This window comes from Pseudorca crassidens, chromosome 20 (assembly GCF_039906515.1).
Source record: "Pseudorca crassidens isolate mPseCra1 chromosome 20, mPseCra1.hap1, whole genome shotgun sequence".
Classification (NCBI taxonomy): domain Eukaryota; kingdom Metazoa; phylum Chordata; class Mammalia; order Artiodactyla; family Delphinidae; genus Pseudorca; species Pseudorca crassidens.
In genome coordinates, this window is record NC_090315.1 from 28,447,092 (window position 1) to 28,464,431 (window position 17,340).

Consider the following 17,340-nt stretch of genomic DNA (forward strand, 5'->3'; position numbering starts at 1 on the left):
CATCCAGCAGACCCATGAGGCTGGCCTGGGAGGGCCTGCTGTTGCATTTCTGTACCAGTTCCAAACTTTTAAAGTAGAAGCCAATGTTTAAAGATCTTACACTATAGCCCAATGTATAAAGCAGGTGATAGCTCTGACTGGAGTGGGTGTCAGAGCCCCTCAATCAGACAGGCCCCAATACCGACCCCAAGAGCCTCAGAGACACCTCTGGAAACACAGTCTGAACACCACTGCACAATCCAAGGATGTGGAAGTGTCCAGATAGGGACTGGTTCTGAAAATACGCACACAATTCCCAAAGGTGTGTCCTGTCCCTGGGTAATCCTAAGAACTGGGGGAAAAGAGCTCCTCACATATCTCTCCCATGTTAGGGAGACTCACCCACGCTGGGTCACTCCTTTACTGGGTGGTAAGGAATTTCTTGGGGATGCTATTAGACGAGGTCGTTTCCTGTACTCTTTCAAGGAATCTCTGACTCCCATCCAATGCTCCAGGGCTTGGGGATATTCCTGGTTCCCATGTACCAGTGGAGGTTGTTAGTGGGGTCCTGTCAGGAAACAGGCAGGGGAATCGGTGGATACCAGCAGCATCAATAAAGATGGCTTGAGACCCTGCAAATGGGGCTGCCATGATTTCAGCCAAAGTCTGAGGCTATGGAGTGAAGAGACCACCACTGGGAAGAGAGTCCTGCCCAGGACTGAAGAATAATTAGCTACCATTTATAATTTCCAATACAGACCCCCATTTATAGCCCTAAAGTCTCACATTTTCCCTTCTCCACCTAGAAATACCACCATTCTCAAAAGTGTGGTAAGAGACATGAGAATCTCCTTGATTCTGAAAAACTGGAGGAAGGAACAGCCTAAGTAGTGCCAGGGGTAGGACCTCACTCCAAGAGCTGCAGAAACTCTACAAAGCATCACTTAGCAGTGGTCCTGAGGGGCCCTGCTTTAACAACTAGATGAGAACAGTGTATTCTTTCACATAGAATATGAAGAGAATAGCTTTCAATTAGAAGATCAATTAACTGATTGTTTTTAAAGTAAGTGACAATATTTCACTCTTTTATACTTAAGATTTCACCTCAGTTCTTGGCTAAATCAAGAGCTACGCTAGCATCTATTGTTTTCTCAGGTCCAAGAATGAGAGTCCATAGCCCAGGGTCCTGAGGAGGTCCTGGCTCTGTCACCAAATTGCTATGTGACCTTGGTTAAGCAGTCACCTTTCTCTCTCAAAGCCTCAGTATTTCCCCCCAGCAAATAAGAGGACTGGAAAAGCCAACCCTATAAGTCCCTTCTAATTCTGATTCTAAGCTTATAAGTTGGCCGTTGCCTCTGCCAATGATTGAAATATCACAAATTCCAAATGACTGTGGTTTGGTTTGCTGAGCCCCAAAAAGTTCAAAACTTGGAGTGCTGCCGGGTCTATTGTGTTTGATATCTATTCCCTCTAGAGGGCGAGAATGAACACTTGGTCTACCCAGGGCTGTGCGGGTACAGATGACACTAGAGGAAAAGTCATAGCAAAGTTCCAAAACACTTGGCTTTCAATCTTCCAAGATGGCATGAAAGGCAGGGGAAGCAAGACTTTGAGTCCCAACCTATCTCCTACCAGCACATTCCCCCTGCAAAACAGGGGTCGGGTCCTCCTTGGAATATTGGTCTGAGATTTTAGGTCCTCTTCCCACAAACCGGCATCCAAAGGGTTTCATCAACAATCACAATAGACGGAGATGTCTCAGGATAGCTGTTTAAGGCACACAAATGCTCTGGACTCCCTGCTCAGAGCCTGGAAACACGTCAACCCCTATCCCTATTGCATGGCTGCCATACTCCCGGGAATATGCATGCCTCCATTCCCCTACCCCCCACATCGCACGTATCCCAGACACACAGACACACTCAACTCGTCAAGCCTTAAATCGCTCCTATATACTGTGGCCTTGCCCACCTTCTCTGAGGCAGCTGGTAAATAGAACACAGGGCTATAGTCAAACTGCTATAGTCAGAAACTGCTCCCAGCCACCCTTCTCCTACCCAGAGAAGCAGAAGGCCAAGTGAGGAGGTGGAACTGAGTCCCTTTCTGTAGGGGTACTTCTTGGCCTTTGAAATTCTCCCCATCCCATCACAAGCCCTGCTTCAGAGCTCACTCCTTCATGCAGCTTTCCACACTTAAGCTGCTTAACTTTGCACTAATGACCTCTTAATTGCTGGGTTTCCAAAAGGCCTTCCAGAAATCCGGGGTGCAGACCCACCCATTTATGGCCCACATACTATGGAATGCAGTTTGGGGGAGCAAGGACAGGGCACCTCCGCCTAACTCCTGCCTGCTGGAAAGCTGTTGCTTTCATTTTTAATTTTATTTAAAAGGGTACCCAAGACACCACAATAAAATGACATTAACTGTAAAATTACATTATTAATTCTTTAATCTCACTTGAGGCTTCAAGCTGTTGCTATGTCCAATTATCCATATAACCACCTGTCAGAATCCCGGTGCTATTTAGCATTACCTCCAGGACAGCGGTGGGCCCGGTGGTCCGTCAGGTCTGCCAGAGACTCGAAGTCCTGCTGACAGTGATCGCAGGTGTAAATTGACTCATCCTCCATGTCTTCATCGTCCTCATTTCTCTCCTCTTGACTTGTCACGCTGTTCCTGTCTTCCAGCACACGGCTGGTTTTTCGATCACACTCTGGCTCTCCTTCTAGGCCTCCTGCCAACAGGAAGAATACAGTCCATGTCAGCTGACGGGGTCTGGGGAAAGGATTTTAAAAGAATCACCCTGCATTTACGAAGATACATTTAATTACTCTACCTCCCAGGGTCCATTCTTCTTGACACCTCTCAGTATACTAAAATACGGGGGTTTTTGTAGCATGTGGTGTCATAATTCTCAGCTAGATTATTTAATTCTTGGTGCAAATCTTCTAGAGGGATGTCCTGTCATCTTCCCTCTGTGCTTGGATGCTGGGGGTCATGACCCATCAGGGAGGTGAAAATACCTTAGCATTTTGTCTCCTAAAAAACCCAGCTCTCTCACACATTTCTCTAGAGTTTCCATCAGTTGTTCCTAATGCACCTGAACTTTTAGTTTCCCCCAAAGCCTTGAAGTTTAGAGCTGGGAGATCTCTTAGCCAGGCTCACCTTCCACATAACATGCCTCCCAATGTGGAGATGTTGGCTCAGTTCTTTGCAAAGATGTCCTGATTCTGGAATCAAGGAAGCACGTGTGTTTGCAGGACCACGGATAGTCAAATTGCTGTTTAAAATGCCCCTGAGCGCTCACTTGTGCCCCGGTATCAGCCTAGACAGTGAGAACCAGGCTTGGAATCATTTGACCAACTTCTTTAAAATAAAATACCAATTCTGTGTTTAGCACTGCGCAGACCAGCTGTTGAACTGTACAGAAAAGTGAGTTAATGATTACGATAACGATGCTTTGCATTTGCATAGCGTTCTGTGCGTTTACAAAGCACAAATACACACACGTAGCCCCATTTCACAGTCTCACACATCCTAGAGCTAAACGGGGGCTCAAGCTATCTTACGGTTCCACCCCCTGCCCGCAAAGAGGGACAGCTTTGTTATTCCCCTTTCATAGGTAAGGCACCTGGCCTCCAGACAGAAGGATGCAACATCCCCAGCACCCTACACACATGTTCACCTCAACATCCTGACTCCTGCCTAGTGCACTTCCCTGCACAGCTGGGGGAAATGGAGAACAGCCTCAATCTGAGCGATTAATAGGACCCAACAAAAACTTGTAAACCAAAGTGCAAAAAATGCATGGTAAATATTACATACAAAATATATCAGTAATCCCAATAAATGTCAGTGGATTAAACTTGCCCATTAAAATACAGAGACTCGGGTATTCCCTGTGGTGCAGTGGTTGAGAGTTCGCCTGCCGACGCAGGGGACACGGGTTCGTGCCCCGGTCCGGGAAGATCCCACATGCCATGGAGCGGCTAGGCCCGTGAGCCATGGCCGCTGAGCCTGCGCGTCCAGAGCCTGTGCTCCGCAACGGGAGAGGCCACAACAGTGAGAGGCCCGCATACCGCAAAAAAAAAAAAAAAAATACAGAGACTTGGACTGGAAAATCAAAGTGCCTGTTGTCTCTTCCCACAGTCTGTCCTGGAAAACAGATCTATCTGTGCAGAAACTAGCATTTATTTAAACTAAAGAGAGAAATCTCTATTTTGTGTAAAGATATTGATGCAAACATATACGCATATGCAAAGGTGTGTGTATGCACGTGTGTGTGTGTTTGTGTGTGTGTGTGTCACCCATAACATCACAGTTACAGGAAAAGGCTTCAGCACACAACCTTTAAACCCCCAAGGACTGGTCGCCAAAGCAAGAAAGAGAAATGAAGCAAAGAATGCATTTCATTCGAGGTCGAAGCCACAGTCCTATAAATATTTCTATTCAGAAATAGATAATGTTATAAGGGCTCTGTTTCTCCCGTCTGCACAGAACATGCACCTCCAAGCACCCGACAGCAGCAACCTACAAACACAAATCAGCTCATTGGAGAGCCAGCTGCCGCCTTCCGTGGCGGCGAACGTGGCATGACACGCCACTTGGAACTGCACAGAGGCAGTAAAAATCAATGTTTCCATTTGTGGCCCATCAAAACATCTCTCTGCTTACCAATTAAGGGATGTACAATTTTTAGATTCTTTTATCATCAGAACATGCCAACTCCCGGCAATACAGAAATCCCATTAAAAGTCAGGCAGCATATTTATCTCAGGAAATCTGATCTGCTGCTGTGGTGACAGCAAGAAAGAGAAAGCGAAGAAATGAGAACTATCATTTGGAGCCTTCAATATTATAAGTCATCATACAACCATGGTTACACGGGCAAGCGCCCGTCTCTGAAATTCCTACTTTACAGTCTCTTCCCTTAATAATAATAATAAAAAAAAATGTTCTGAAGCGGGGGAGAAAGAACCATAATTCCCACTTTCTCTACTACACCAGCTCTCCAGGTAATAAGTTATGCTCGGCACCACGCCTGTGCCACTTTACTTAACACATCGTTTAATAGACATATTTAAATTATCCCCTTGTTGTTGTTGTTGTTGTTTTGCCATATTTACTTGGCAGCATTTTCCACAATAGCTCATCTAATCCACAACTGGAACCACAAACAGTACAATGCATTTGATCTCTTTAAATCTGGTACATCCTGTTGACTCAGGAGTAGATAAATCAGAATGTCAACTCTTGGGTTTTTATAAGGCAAAAACCCATAAAGTCATCCAAGAGTATAAATCTGTTTTAAGAAACTGTCACCTCCCCTGCCGCTGTCTCCTAATGGGAAGGCAAGGTGGCTGCACAGAAAGGGGTGGGAGGGGGGAGGGGCGGGTGACGTGGGGACCTCATCGCCCGAGGTCCCAGGGGTCACGTGGGCCGAAGGAGTCTTAGGGAGCAGGACGTCCCTGAAGCTCCAGTCCCCGGGGGCCCCTCTGCTGCGTCATCAGAATCAGGACCTCTAGAGCAGGAAGCGCTCCACCAGCTCAAGGCTCTGCTCTGTAAGGCACTCTTATGCCCCCCAGTCTCTGATCCTTAAATCGGAAAAAAGAGTACATGGTGTTATTTCTCCATTTACAGATGAGAAAACTGTGGCTCTGAGAGGCCACCCAAAGCCACACAAGGGATTGAACCTACAAGTTCTGATGTGGAGCTGCGTGCCCTTCCCCAGGCTCCCAAGGCCGGAAGGTGGGAGCCCTGAGGACAGAGCCGAGGGCGCCAGGCCCCCCTGGAGCACCCTCTGGATCTCCTCTTTCCCAGGCCCACCCTGAGCAGCTGCTCAGTGAGCCCCCGGGGCCCTAGTGAGAGCACCTTGACCCGGCCCTGGCTCATCGGGGGTGACCCTGCTGGCCCACGTCCTGCCCTCAGCCAGCCTCCAGGTCCCTCAAGGGTCCTCGCTGAGCAAGCACAGAGGACACAGAGCCCAGCGGCCACCACCAGCCCTGCCTGAGCCCCCATCCCAAGTGCTGCCTCATGTTTCCAACGTGGTGACCTGCTGGGCCTGAACTACAGTGGACCCCCAGGTCCCTCCAACCACCCGGGCCCACAAGGCAAAGTCAGCAGAGCTCATTTCTTTTCCACCGGGGCTGGGAAGGATGTCCCGAAAACGGACCGCTGGTGCCTTTCCCTCCGGCCCCACCCAGGGAAGGCCCAAAGTAAACAATTTCGAATAGGGCCCTCTCCCCCAGGGCCACGAGCACGGGACAGGAAACAGAATCGGCACCGTAAATGCCAGCCTCTCCGTCCATTAACAAAGCTCCCAGCCCGCCCGGCCTCACCCTCCACCCGGGACAACTCACAGCCTAGTTGTTTTCCAGTGTGCACACCCCCATCCTTTTGCCCAGGGCTCCACCAAGAGCCGCTAGCATTTACTGAGCACTAGTTGCATGCCAGGTGCCTTCTGAGCCCAGCCCGCCAGGCAGCCCTATGAGCTGAGCACCATCATAGCCCCATTTTAGGGGTGAGGAAACCGGGGCTCTGTGAGGTGACGATGCTTAAGCAAGGCCATAGTGGCAGGTTGCAGACACAGTTGTTCCTGACTCTAACCACTCTGCTACACGGTCTCCCCACAGCGGAGCTTCAATGGAAAAGTGAGTTGAGTGTCAAGGAATCTGCCAACCCTCCAAGGCCATCTGCAGGGGCTTGGCTGCAGCCCCCAAAGTCCAGCAAGGGCTCTGCTGACCTCTCTGACTTCCCACCTATCTCCACAGTCCCACAGACCTTTGTTCAATCCCCTGAGCTTCAAGTTTGTTTAGCCAAGGGCTTCTTCACACTCCAGGTCTGCCGTAACTGTTCCCCGTGGGCCTGAGCACCAAGGTCACACAGGTCCCCATCATTTCTTCCCCATAGTTCCCTTCCCTTCGCTGTCAGAGCACTTGGCACAAAGTTCACTTACACTTTTATAGGCTGATTTTTTACTCTCTGCCTTCTGGTGGCAGCCACATTTGCCCAGGACGGCAGCAACAACCCCTCCCATCCCATGTGCTATTGTGGAGGGAGACCTTGCCCTCACCCATCAAGAAGAGGGATCTGAGTCGCCTCCACAATTCCCCTCTGGCCTGGCTGGCCTTGGTGACTCCCTCGAACGCTAGAATGTAACAGAAACTAGAATGCAGCTTCCCCCTTGTCTCTTGGTCTCTTGGGACATGACCCCTGAGAACCCAGCTGCCCTACTATAAGAAGCCCAGGCCACATGGAGAGATTGTAAGTGCTCCAGTCGACAGCCCCAGCTGAGCTCCCGCTGCCAGCGCCCGCTACCAGGCACGGGAGTGCAGCATCTCGGACATCCAACCCAGACAAGCCTTCAGAAGGCAGCAGCCCCAACTGGCATGTGACTGAAACTCTACAAGAAATGCTAAGTGAGACCACCAACTGAGTCCAGTCAGCCCACAGAAGTGTGCAAACTAATAATTGTTGCTTTAGGTCATTGAGTTTGGGGGTGGTTTGCTACACAGCAATAGACCGCTGCAACACACCCCATAAGCTCCATGAGGGCAGGAGCTGTGGTTGGTTTGGCTTGGTACTGTCTTCCCCAGCCCCTGGTACAGACACACGTTAAGTGCTCAGTGAATGGTGAATGTATGAATTAATTGGTTTCAAAGAAACAAGACTCTGAATATCAACACAGGTAGGTGGAGGGGAAGTGCTTACAGTGCTGTTTATTGTGTGATAAGTATTAGGTTGAACCATATGAAGTTGCCATCTTTGTAGGTCAAAAAAGCCCAAAATTGGCAATCTCAAATGGTTCAACCTAACATATGATGGGGCCAGTCTGTCCCGCCAACTTCTTCTTCAAATCAGGAGGAAGAGGGAACACCTACACCGGTTGATCCCACTACACCACACCTCCATATGCCACAGTCCCTGAGCCCAAGATATGGGCTTGGGGAACTTTCTGTGAGCAAAGAGAGACAGTAACAAAACACTCAGCCTTTATTGCTTATCATTAGAAAACAGTTAATTTCCCCACCCCAGGCCACCTGCACCCTGAGTGATGCTGTCAACGTGGGTACCCTTCTACCTTCACATCCTCCCATCCCATCATCACAGTAAGCCTATGAGGGAGATACAATTGATACCTCCCCTTTGCAGAGGGGGAAACCAAGGCTCAGGACCACACACAAATCACACACACTGGGAAGGGCAGAGCGTGGGTTCGAACCCAGCTCTTCTGACCACAGATCCTGACTCTTAACCACCACGCGGGAGGGCAAAAAGGGAATGCCTGTGAAAGCGCTGAGCAGGGGACAGCTGGCTGAGTCCACGGCCAGAAAAAAGGGAAAGGGGAGAGACCCCGGGGGGCCAGGCTGCCCACAGGCTGCCAGGTCTGGGAACAGGACACTTCTTACCTTCTCCGCCAGGCTTCTTGAGCTCATGAGTCAGGGCTGTCGGGGCCTCACGGCTCCCCAGGGCCAGCTGACAGAGGTTCAGCCTGAGAACACCGGCGAGGGAGGGTCTCTCCCCTCTAGCCCCAGTCCCCGGCCAGCACGCAAGTCAGAAAGAACCTCAGAGAGAAGGCTGCCTCTTCTCCTTCCTGGGAAGGACTGTGGGGATCACCCCGCCATCAGGGGGCCCTGGGCACCCTGAGAACCAGCCAGGGACCACTGGGGGTCCCGCCTCTGGGGCCCTATGGCTGAGTGCCTTCCCAACGGAGGCAGAAAGCCAGGAGCAACCCCTACACGCCCGAGAAAGAGAAAACAAGGGCAGAGTGTGAGAGGTGTGAGACATCCCAGAGGCTACAATCACACACCTTCATCCATTCTCTCCTTCGTTCACCCTACAAATATTGATTGAGCGCCTACTGTGTGCCAGGCATAACACACATGTATTTGTTACAACATACAGGGCGCTCCCCGGTCTCTTTCATCTTGGTGGCCTCAAAGCCACACAAGGCCTGGCACAGAAAAGATGCTTAATCAACATGGGGTGGATGAATGACTGCCCAGTGAAGAAATGAATGCCCCAAGGGAGGTATAGGTGGTAAGTGCCTGCGGCCTGGGCCGGGTTACTCAGGGGACCGGGTTCCAGTCTTAGCTCTAGGACACCCCTCCCTCGCCCCACGAGTGACCCTATGTCAATTCTCCCACCTGAGGCCGATTCCCTATGTGTCAAGAAGCTTAATCGTGATGGACACCACCCTCTCCTGCCTCACAAGGTGGAGGTGAGGCTCCTCTATGGCTGGCCATCAATGCGAGAAGAATTGTGCCCACAGCTACACACAGATACGGGTAAGCCAGGAGCCCTGCAGGGTTTCAAGGAGCCCAGAGGAGGCTGGAGCAGGGGCAGGCGGGCAGAGGAGGATGTGGGCAAAAGTGCAAGACAAGGGTGCAGGGGAAGGACAGGGAGAGGTGTGAAGGGCAGGACTGGTGCCAGGTGACAGTGGGAAGCGGGAGAATCAGTCCTGGAGGCCAGCAAGTCCTGGGACGGTCTCCCCATCTTTTCCCGCAATCAGACCTGGATAGGAGACCGTACCAGCCACCTCCGCAGAAATCAGAACCACCAGACAGTGAATTCTAGGCACGTACAGGGCTTGACGAGAGAACCCAACTGAACAGGGGGCACCGGGAGCACAAGTGTAGAGGAGTTCAGTGGGGCTGATGGAACCAAGCTGTCCCTACAGAGAGATGGTCATGAAAAGAATTCCAGACTTTGGAGCCAGCCAGTCTGGGTTCAGATCCACATGCTGTCACTTAACAGCTGGGAGACCTTGGATAAGTCACTTACCCTCTCTGAGAAAAATTTTAATGAAGTTAAATTATTTTAATGAGGTAGTATATACAAAGCCTGATACCTGGCCCACAATGAGCCTGAGAAAACAGTAGCTACGGTTACTGTCTTATTTTGCTATCATCATTCAAACCAACACAGGCTGCATCATGGCTCAGACACGCGGGTGGAGACATCGTACTGCACGAGAGGTTCTGGCAGGAGGCCTCACAGGCTCCTGAGGATGGAGAATGTCAGGGCACATGCCCCCTGAAAGGCACAAAAATGTCCATACAGACAAAAGGATCCACTGCATCAGGAGAGGAAATTCCTGGCCTCAAGTTCAGGCTCCCCCTTCCCTCCCTGTGTGACCTTGAGTAAGTGACAAGCCCACCTCCTCCAGGAAACAGCGTGACCCCTGCCGGGGGTCTGTCCCGGGTGCAGACGATGCGGGTGTGTTTACAACTCACAAGCCCACTTGCCCTGTGCTCTCCCCCTGTACGTAGTTGCGGGGCGGCGGTGGGGGACCTCCCAACAGAATTCACAGTCCAGGCAGGTGTCTACCACTTGCAAAGTGTTTATCCTGGAGCAACATTTTGCTTGAATAGAGAACACGTGCTCCATCCTAACAGCCCGTATGTGTCCTACACACAGTATCACCAGCAGCACGTTTCCCGAGGGCCAGCGTGGAGGAAGCACTTTCGGAACCTGGGCACGAGGTCAAACCCCTGGCTGAACCTCACCTTGGCGTTTTGGCCCTGCTTGTAGAGAAGGACACGTCTCCATGAACACTTTCTCACACACACCTGGACTGGTGGGATGGAGAAAGAGAGGGACTGGGCCGGGTCTGGGCAAGGAGCCTGCCAACCCCAATTAGACACTCTGCTTGTGCATCCGCTGCTGGCCCCAAATTCCACAAGGCAGCCACTATTTATCTTCAGGTTTAAGATATGTGCCGTGCAGGCAGCAGGGTAACATTTAACACTCAGCCTAAAGGGTCCCCTTGGCAGCAGAGCTGTAGGCAAATATTTTAACACATAATTTGCTGTCCAAGTTCCACTTAAATAAGGAAGCAACTTCCACATGCTGTCTTGGGGGGTGGGGGGAGCGCCTATTGCTCCCCTGTCAGCGTGGACGGCTCCGTGGATGGAATTTCAAAGCCACGGTCAACCAGACACTGAACCTGACCTCGGGCTGCATCACACGAGCCTTGCTGGGATGCTCCTTCCTGGCCGATGATACAAGACTGGGAACAGGGACCCCCTTTCCACGGGCCAGTGGTTAACCAGGAAAACAAGAACTTTCCAGAGAATGTCTCTTTAGTTGTCAGGAATTCTAGAACCCGAGGCCAAAATGGTTAGCAGTGTGATGGTAATCACTTTTCTCAGATCAGATCTTCCAATTCATTTGCAGCCTTCCCCCGGTGACCCATGGCCCAATAAGGGAGATACAACATTAGGCTTATTATACGGAGGGCAAAACTGAAGCTCAGAGAGCTCAGACAGCTCACTCTGTCACTCAGATCATGAGTGGACCAAAGCTCACAACTCCAAGGCCCCCACCCTGACACAAATGAGTAGAATGGACTGGAGGAGCCTGGGGGGAAGATGTACACCCACCCAAGGGGGTGGTCCCTGCTCAAATCTCTACATAGTTACCATACAGAAAAGCAAGGCCCAGTACAAACATTAGATGTTTTGTTTTGTTTTTTTAATGAAGGAAATCCATATTTTTATGTGAAATCTCTGGATGTTTAAGTGTTAACTTCAAATCTTAAGAAACACGGCATGAGTGAAACCATCGGCCTTGGCGGGCTTGGATGTGGCCTGGGGCATCTTTACCATGGGGCACACCCAGCAAAAGCCACTGGGCCCCCTTGGGTCAGACAGGGAGTTTAGCTGTACAATGATGAAAGTGTCGGTTCTTTGGAGATTTAGAACCGGGTTCAGGTTCCCTCCTGTGTGACTTTGGTTGCTTGCACGTCTAAGCCTCAGTTTCCTTGCCTAGAAAATGAGGAAGATATCACTTCCTCACGTTCAGGTTGGAGAAGCTCCCTATGGGAGCTCTCATCCAGGTGGCCTTGCCCCAGGTCTCTGCCACCCAGGCTGTGGTGGGCAGTAAGCTCCCCCAAAGCTGAAGCCGTATCAGACACAAATCCTCCACCTCTTTGGTCAATCAACAAACATTTTTCTGAGCACCTACTATGCGCCAGCCACTGCTCTAAGTGACGTAGATGCCCCACAGGACAAAGCATAGCTGCTTACCCTGCTGAGGCTAACGCTGGTCACAAGCACCTTGCCCTTTATGGGCAAGTACCTGCTGAACGAATGCATGACTCTCCCCTCCCAGGGGATGTTGAGGTGCTGAGCTCAAGCCACAAAGGCAGAGAGAGATGGCAGCTTCCACCCCCCGCCCCGCCCCCGGCTCCCAACTATGATGGGTAAGGAAGGAGAGGAAAGAAAAGACGGTAGATGGGAGGGAGGGAAAGTGGGAGGATTAGAGCAGGAAGGGGAGAAAAAGCAATCACAAACACCCTCACCAAAAAGGAAAAAAATTATATTTTTCTAGCTGGTCTTTAACAGTATCACTCCTCTGAGCCTCACAATCTTAATAAAACTGATCTCGCCACATGCAGTAATGAAGCACAGTCGGACAAAGCCACCCTGGAACCATGAAAATTGTACACTGTTACCGCCTCGTGACCTCCTGAGGCTATGACCACTCTGCCCTCTCCTCGCTGTCATGTTTTGTCTCCGACGGCCGCTGGGAAGGAGGAGATGGAGAAGCAGGCCAGACCTAGGCAGGGGAGGGGGGACAGGACGCGGGGCAGCATGGGGAGCTCGATAAATCCAGCTAATTTGTGGCCAGAGCCATGGTCTGGCGCTCCTAATTGCTCCCAGTCCAGGAGCAGAACTCAAGGTGCGGATGCTGGGGTGCAAATCACCCCCAGCAGCCATGGCAGAAAGAGGAGCTCCATGGAGGAGGATGGTGGAACCGGGGACAGATGCGCACCCCAAAGACAGGACGGGTGGCCAGGCTGAGCAAGAGTGCCTCAAGGTCAAAGGCAAATACAAGCGGTGCGGTTGGAGCCCAGAGCCCTCAGGCCACACGGAGGTAGCTCGGGGATCCCGGCAGGTCCCGTCCTCTCTGGCCTCAGTGGCTCCATCTGTAAATGAAGGCTGTGGAGCAGCAATTTTTAAAGAAGGGCACCTTAGTGACTCTTCGCTGTGCCAGGGGCAGGCCCGAGGGCAGAAAGCCGAGGGTTACCTCCCCACCAAGGAAGCCCCACTCTGTCTGCTGTAGATGCTGGGGTCCCACTGAGCAGTGCTTTACAGATGGAGTTCCACTGTGAAAGCAGGAAGTGGGCAAAAGTCCACCCAGACAACTCCTCCTCACCGTCCAGGGCTCAGCTCAATGAACCTTCACCCCAACAGGGTCAGCCCCCCACACGCACTCTGGGTGCTCACTGGGCACCCCGCTTTCCTGCTCTTACCACAGCAGTCATGGTCCTTCTCTTTGCAGAACTCCCACTGTCCCCATGCCAGTGAGCGGCTCCAGGCAGGCAGGGTCAGCATCAATTTTGCTCATCTGACCCCCCCAACGCACTCGGCCCCCACCATAAGGCCTGGCACACAAAAGGTGCTCGATAAATGGATGCGAACCAAGCAGTCTGAAAGGGCCCTACCCTAGCATTTGAACGTCCAGCCATGGCTCTGCACGTCTCTGGGGAAAGTCGAGACATTGGGAACAAAGCCAGGAACAGGCCCCTGGTCCTGCCCGCTGCCCCAGGACTCCAGGAATGTAAAGGACTCCCTGCCCTTGGTCCTGAGGAGCTGCTGCTGTAACCCAGAGGCCAGCTGCCCCCCACCGATCCTCCAGACCAGGGTCTCCGGTCCAGCCCCGCGAGGGCCTGCAAGGCCAGAAGCCCCACTCCCTGCAGCCACAGCGGAGAGGCTGTGTAGAGCCTTTAGAAATTAGCCGGCTGCCGGGCGTGGAGACAGCCGGCCCGGTGTGCGGCGCGTCCCGGGGAACACTGAAGTGGCGCCCGGAGGAAAGGCAACGTGTCTGATGGTGTGGCTTTGCCGCCTTGCTGCCGCTGAGGCGGAAGCCAGAGGGCACTGACAGCTTCCCAAAGCCGCTCCCCCCCGGACCCCACGGCGCGCGGGCGGAGGCCCCGCCCCCTGCAAGGACGCTTCCCCTCCCTACCGCTTCACCTCCTGCGCTGACTGAGGCCTCCCCGCCTGCTGCTGACTTCCCTCCAGCCCCCAGGCGGGTGCCCAGTCCCGCAAGTGCGCTGTGGGGCATTCCGGAAGTCTCCAGAAACCTGGACCCGTGGGCAGCTGACAGGACAAAGCCAAGGGCCCATCCAGCACACTTGAGGGGCCTCGGGGAAAACACAGCCTTCGCTCAGGCGGGAGCCCCCTCCGCGGGGGTGGATTTAAGTGGGGAGTGGGCCGGACCCACACCCGCCAATCAGAGCAAGGCCTGCTTGGAGCCTAGGAGGAGGGCAGACCTGGAAAGGATTAACCACAGATCAAAGGTCAAGTGGGCAGCGCAAAGGAAACTTCCAGACCCACTCCAGGGGCCCGGTGGCCACCTCGGATGGCCAGTATCCGCGTGATCTATATGCGCACGCACACCCACACCCCATCACCACCCCCTGCTCATCCTCAAACCGTCACTTAACTCGGATTTCAAACTGCTCGCGTTGTTCTTTAATCAACATGAAGCAGAAACCTTTTATTAAATGCTGCTAATTTTTTATTGATCACACTATGAATCATTTCATTTTCCATTACCACAAATGTCTCCTATCAGAGCTCCACGATTACGCTTCTTTATTCGGTCTCAAGCAACCTGTCACTTTTAATCAGTTTGCCATTTCAGTATTGCTCAAAAATTAGAAAGCGGGATCTCTGTATCATTACTGCTGTTTTGTTTAAAAAAAAAAAAAGTTTCCATATAAGAAGGGTTATTATACTTGGTATAAATATACATGAATCAAATTCAAATGAAATTCCTCCCTGAATCTAACCAATTTTAGCATTAGCTTTTATAATTTTTTTAGGTTTATTTTCACGGAAAGACTATTCATAATTATTGCTCGTACTCTCCCAAAACACTTATGTTACTAAAGTGTGAAATGTCTTCTAACACAAAGACAGATCTCTGGGAAGTAATTACAGAAATGCATTCAGGGGCAATAATTCTATATTAGCTGTCAGCAGCAGACATCCTCTGAAAGGCACTTGTTATGAAGGAATTATTTGTGTAACCATTGAAGGCATGGCAGGCAAGCCCACACTGAAAGGCTGTGTCCGACCAGAAGCTTGGGCTCCCTCATCAAGGGTCAAATTAAGTTTAAATCATTGCCTTGAAGCCAAGCAAACGCGTACCTGACTGTCTATTGTGGAGACGTTTTTGAGACGCACTCAAGCGCAACGTGGTCCTCCCATACCCAGCGTGGTGCAATTACCCCGAGTCTCAAAAGGATTCTGCCAGGAGCTTGTCACAATAGGGAGAGAGGAGGTGGCAGGGTGTCTGTTAAATGCTAACTCATGTCACCAAACAGAATTCTCAAGAATTATAAATTGCGAAGATGCCTCACAGCTGACCCCCGCGCGTTAAGAAGAGCCCAGAATATTATCAGGAAGGCGCAAGAATTTACATCAAAGGCAAGAAAGGACTCTCTGTGGGGTGCCCACGGGGATGCAGCTGAGGGGATGGAGACTACCTCTTCGGCCCGTTGAAGGTACAACTGGGGTCTGGGCGGTGATGCCAGCTCCCTCTGGGGTGGAAAAGTACCCTGAAATGAGGGCACGTGGACGCAGCATTGGAGGGGGACCAAGGAGATGCCTTCATTGTTGTCTGAGCTTTATCCCCCACTCTTGGCCAGTCCAGTTGCCTCTGCTCTCTGAGCCTCAGTTTCCCCCTCTGTAACAACATCCTGCATCGACATTGTGTTGAGGTTGTTAACAGAGTGACTAGACACAAAGAAGCTGCCGCCTTAGCCCCCTCCTGCTCGGGGCCTAGTTCTCCCACCTATGAAATGGCAGGACTGATTCTGGAGCCAGTAAAGGAGCCACCTGGCCTCTGAGTGTGGGGAGAAAGCACGGGGGTAAGGACAGAGTATCTTCCCAGTTCACTGGGTCCCACAGACACCTCGGGAATTGCTGAGACCCCTCGAGCCTCAGTTTTCCCATCTCTAAAAAGGACACACTGAAGATCACTGCCCTGAGCTGTGCTCAGAAGTCAAAGTGTGAAACACAAACCTAGGCTTCTTTAATCTGCTCGGCCACTGTTGTTGCCAAAGAGACAGGTGCTTTCCAAGAAACCTCGGGGCAAAAGGCACAAGAGCTACTTTCCCCTAAGAGCATGCGGCCCAGCTACCCTGGGCAGTGCCCACAGTTAGCTGTCCCGCCCCCGGCTATAGTACCCTGATCTTTCGCGGGGCCAGCCCTCCCCATCCCCCACTCTGAGGCTCACTTGGGACAGGCCCCACCTCCAAGCTCCAAGGATGGGCCCATGACCCAGGCCTGGACAACCAAGGATGGACATGTGACCCAAGTGGGGCTACTGAGACACAAGCCAAGGCATTTTCTGGAACCACTGGGAGAGAAGTTACCTAAAGTGATGGTGGGGTGAGCAGAGCTGACAGATGGAGAGAGGGGGCAAAGGGTGTTTGAGCCACGCCCTTTGACCCAGTCATTTCACATCAAGGTTTATCTGCTAGAAAACTCCTGTGCCTGAGAATTCACTGTGAGAATATCCACCCCAGAATTATGTGTAATAGCCAAAAACAAACAAACAAACAAAAACAGACCACGTCTACATTTCCATGAATGGAAGATGGACAAACTGTGGTACATTCAGAGAATAGACACCACGCAGCAATAAAACAGAGCTACACATATCAACAAGGGTTAATCTTCCAAACATAACAGAGATAGAGAGAAAAAGCAAGTTGCCAAAGATAAACTATGGTAATATGATAAAATACGACAACACTTATAGAAAGTCTAAAACATGTATACCAATAGTATTGATATACCATTCATATGTATTTCAAGAAGACAGACATACATGGAAATGATAAATGCCAGGCCCTGGGGGGAGGGAGAGAAAGATGATTGGGAGCGCTGCTGGGTGAACGGAGCTCTGTTCCTTATGCTGAAGGGTACGTCTTGGGTGGTCATTATTCTCTTTTATGTATCTGAAATATTCCATGATAGAAAAAACTATTGCTGAGCCACTAAAAATGTTTAAAAGGAGGGATGGTTGGGCTTCCCTGGTGGCGCAGTGGTTGAGAGTCCGCCTGCCAATGCAGGGGACACGGGTTCGTGTCCTGGTCTGGGAGGATCCCACATGCCGCGGAGCGGCTGGGCCCGTGAGCCATGGCCTGCGCGTCCGGAGCCTGTGCTCCACAACGGGAGAGGCCACAACAGTGAGAGGCCCGCGTGCCACAAAAAAAAAAAAAAGGAGGGATGGTGAATGAATTGGGGAATCACAAGGAAGCACAGAATTTTAGGTGGAGAAGCCTCCAGAGAAAGGACAGCTTTTTCAGAATTTAAGACTCAAGGTATTGTTCCAAGGCCA

The 17,340-nt window shown here is 51.4% G+C and overlaps 1 protein-coding gene across 2 annotated transcripts in view; it reads right to left on the reverse strand.

Moving 5' to 3' along the window:
• Nucleotides 1-17,340, reverse strand: part of ZNF423 (zinc finger protein 423) — a 329,134-nt gene that overhangs the window by 219,502 nt on the left and 92,292 nt on the right. For both annotated transcript variants that reach the window (XM_067717900.1, XM_067717901.1), the window contains exon 3: nt 2,513-2,713. In XM_067717900.1, the coding sequence (XP_067574001.1) occupies nt 2,513-2,713 (201 nt within the window). The remainder of the gene's footprint in view (nt 1-2,512; nt 2,714-17,340) is intronic.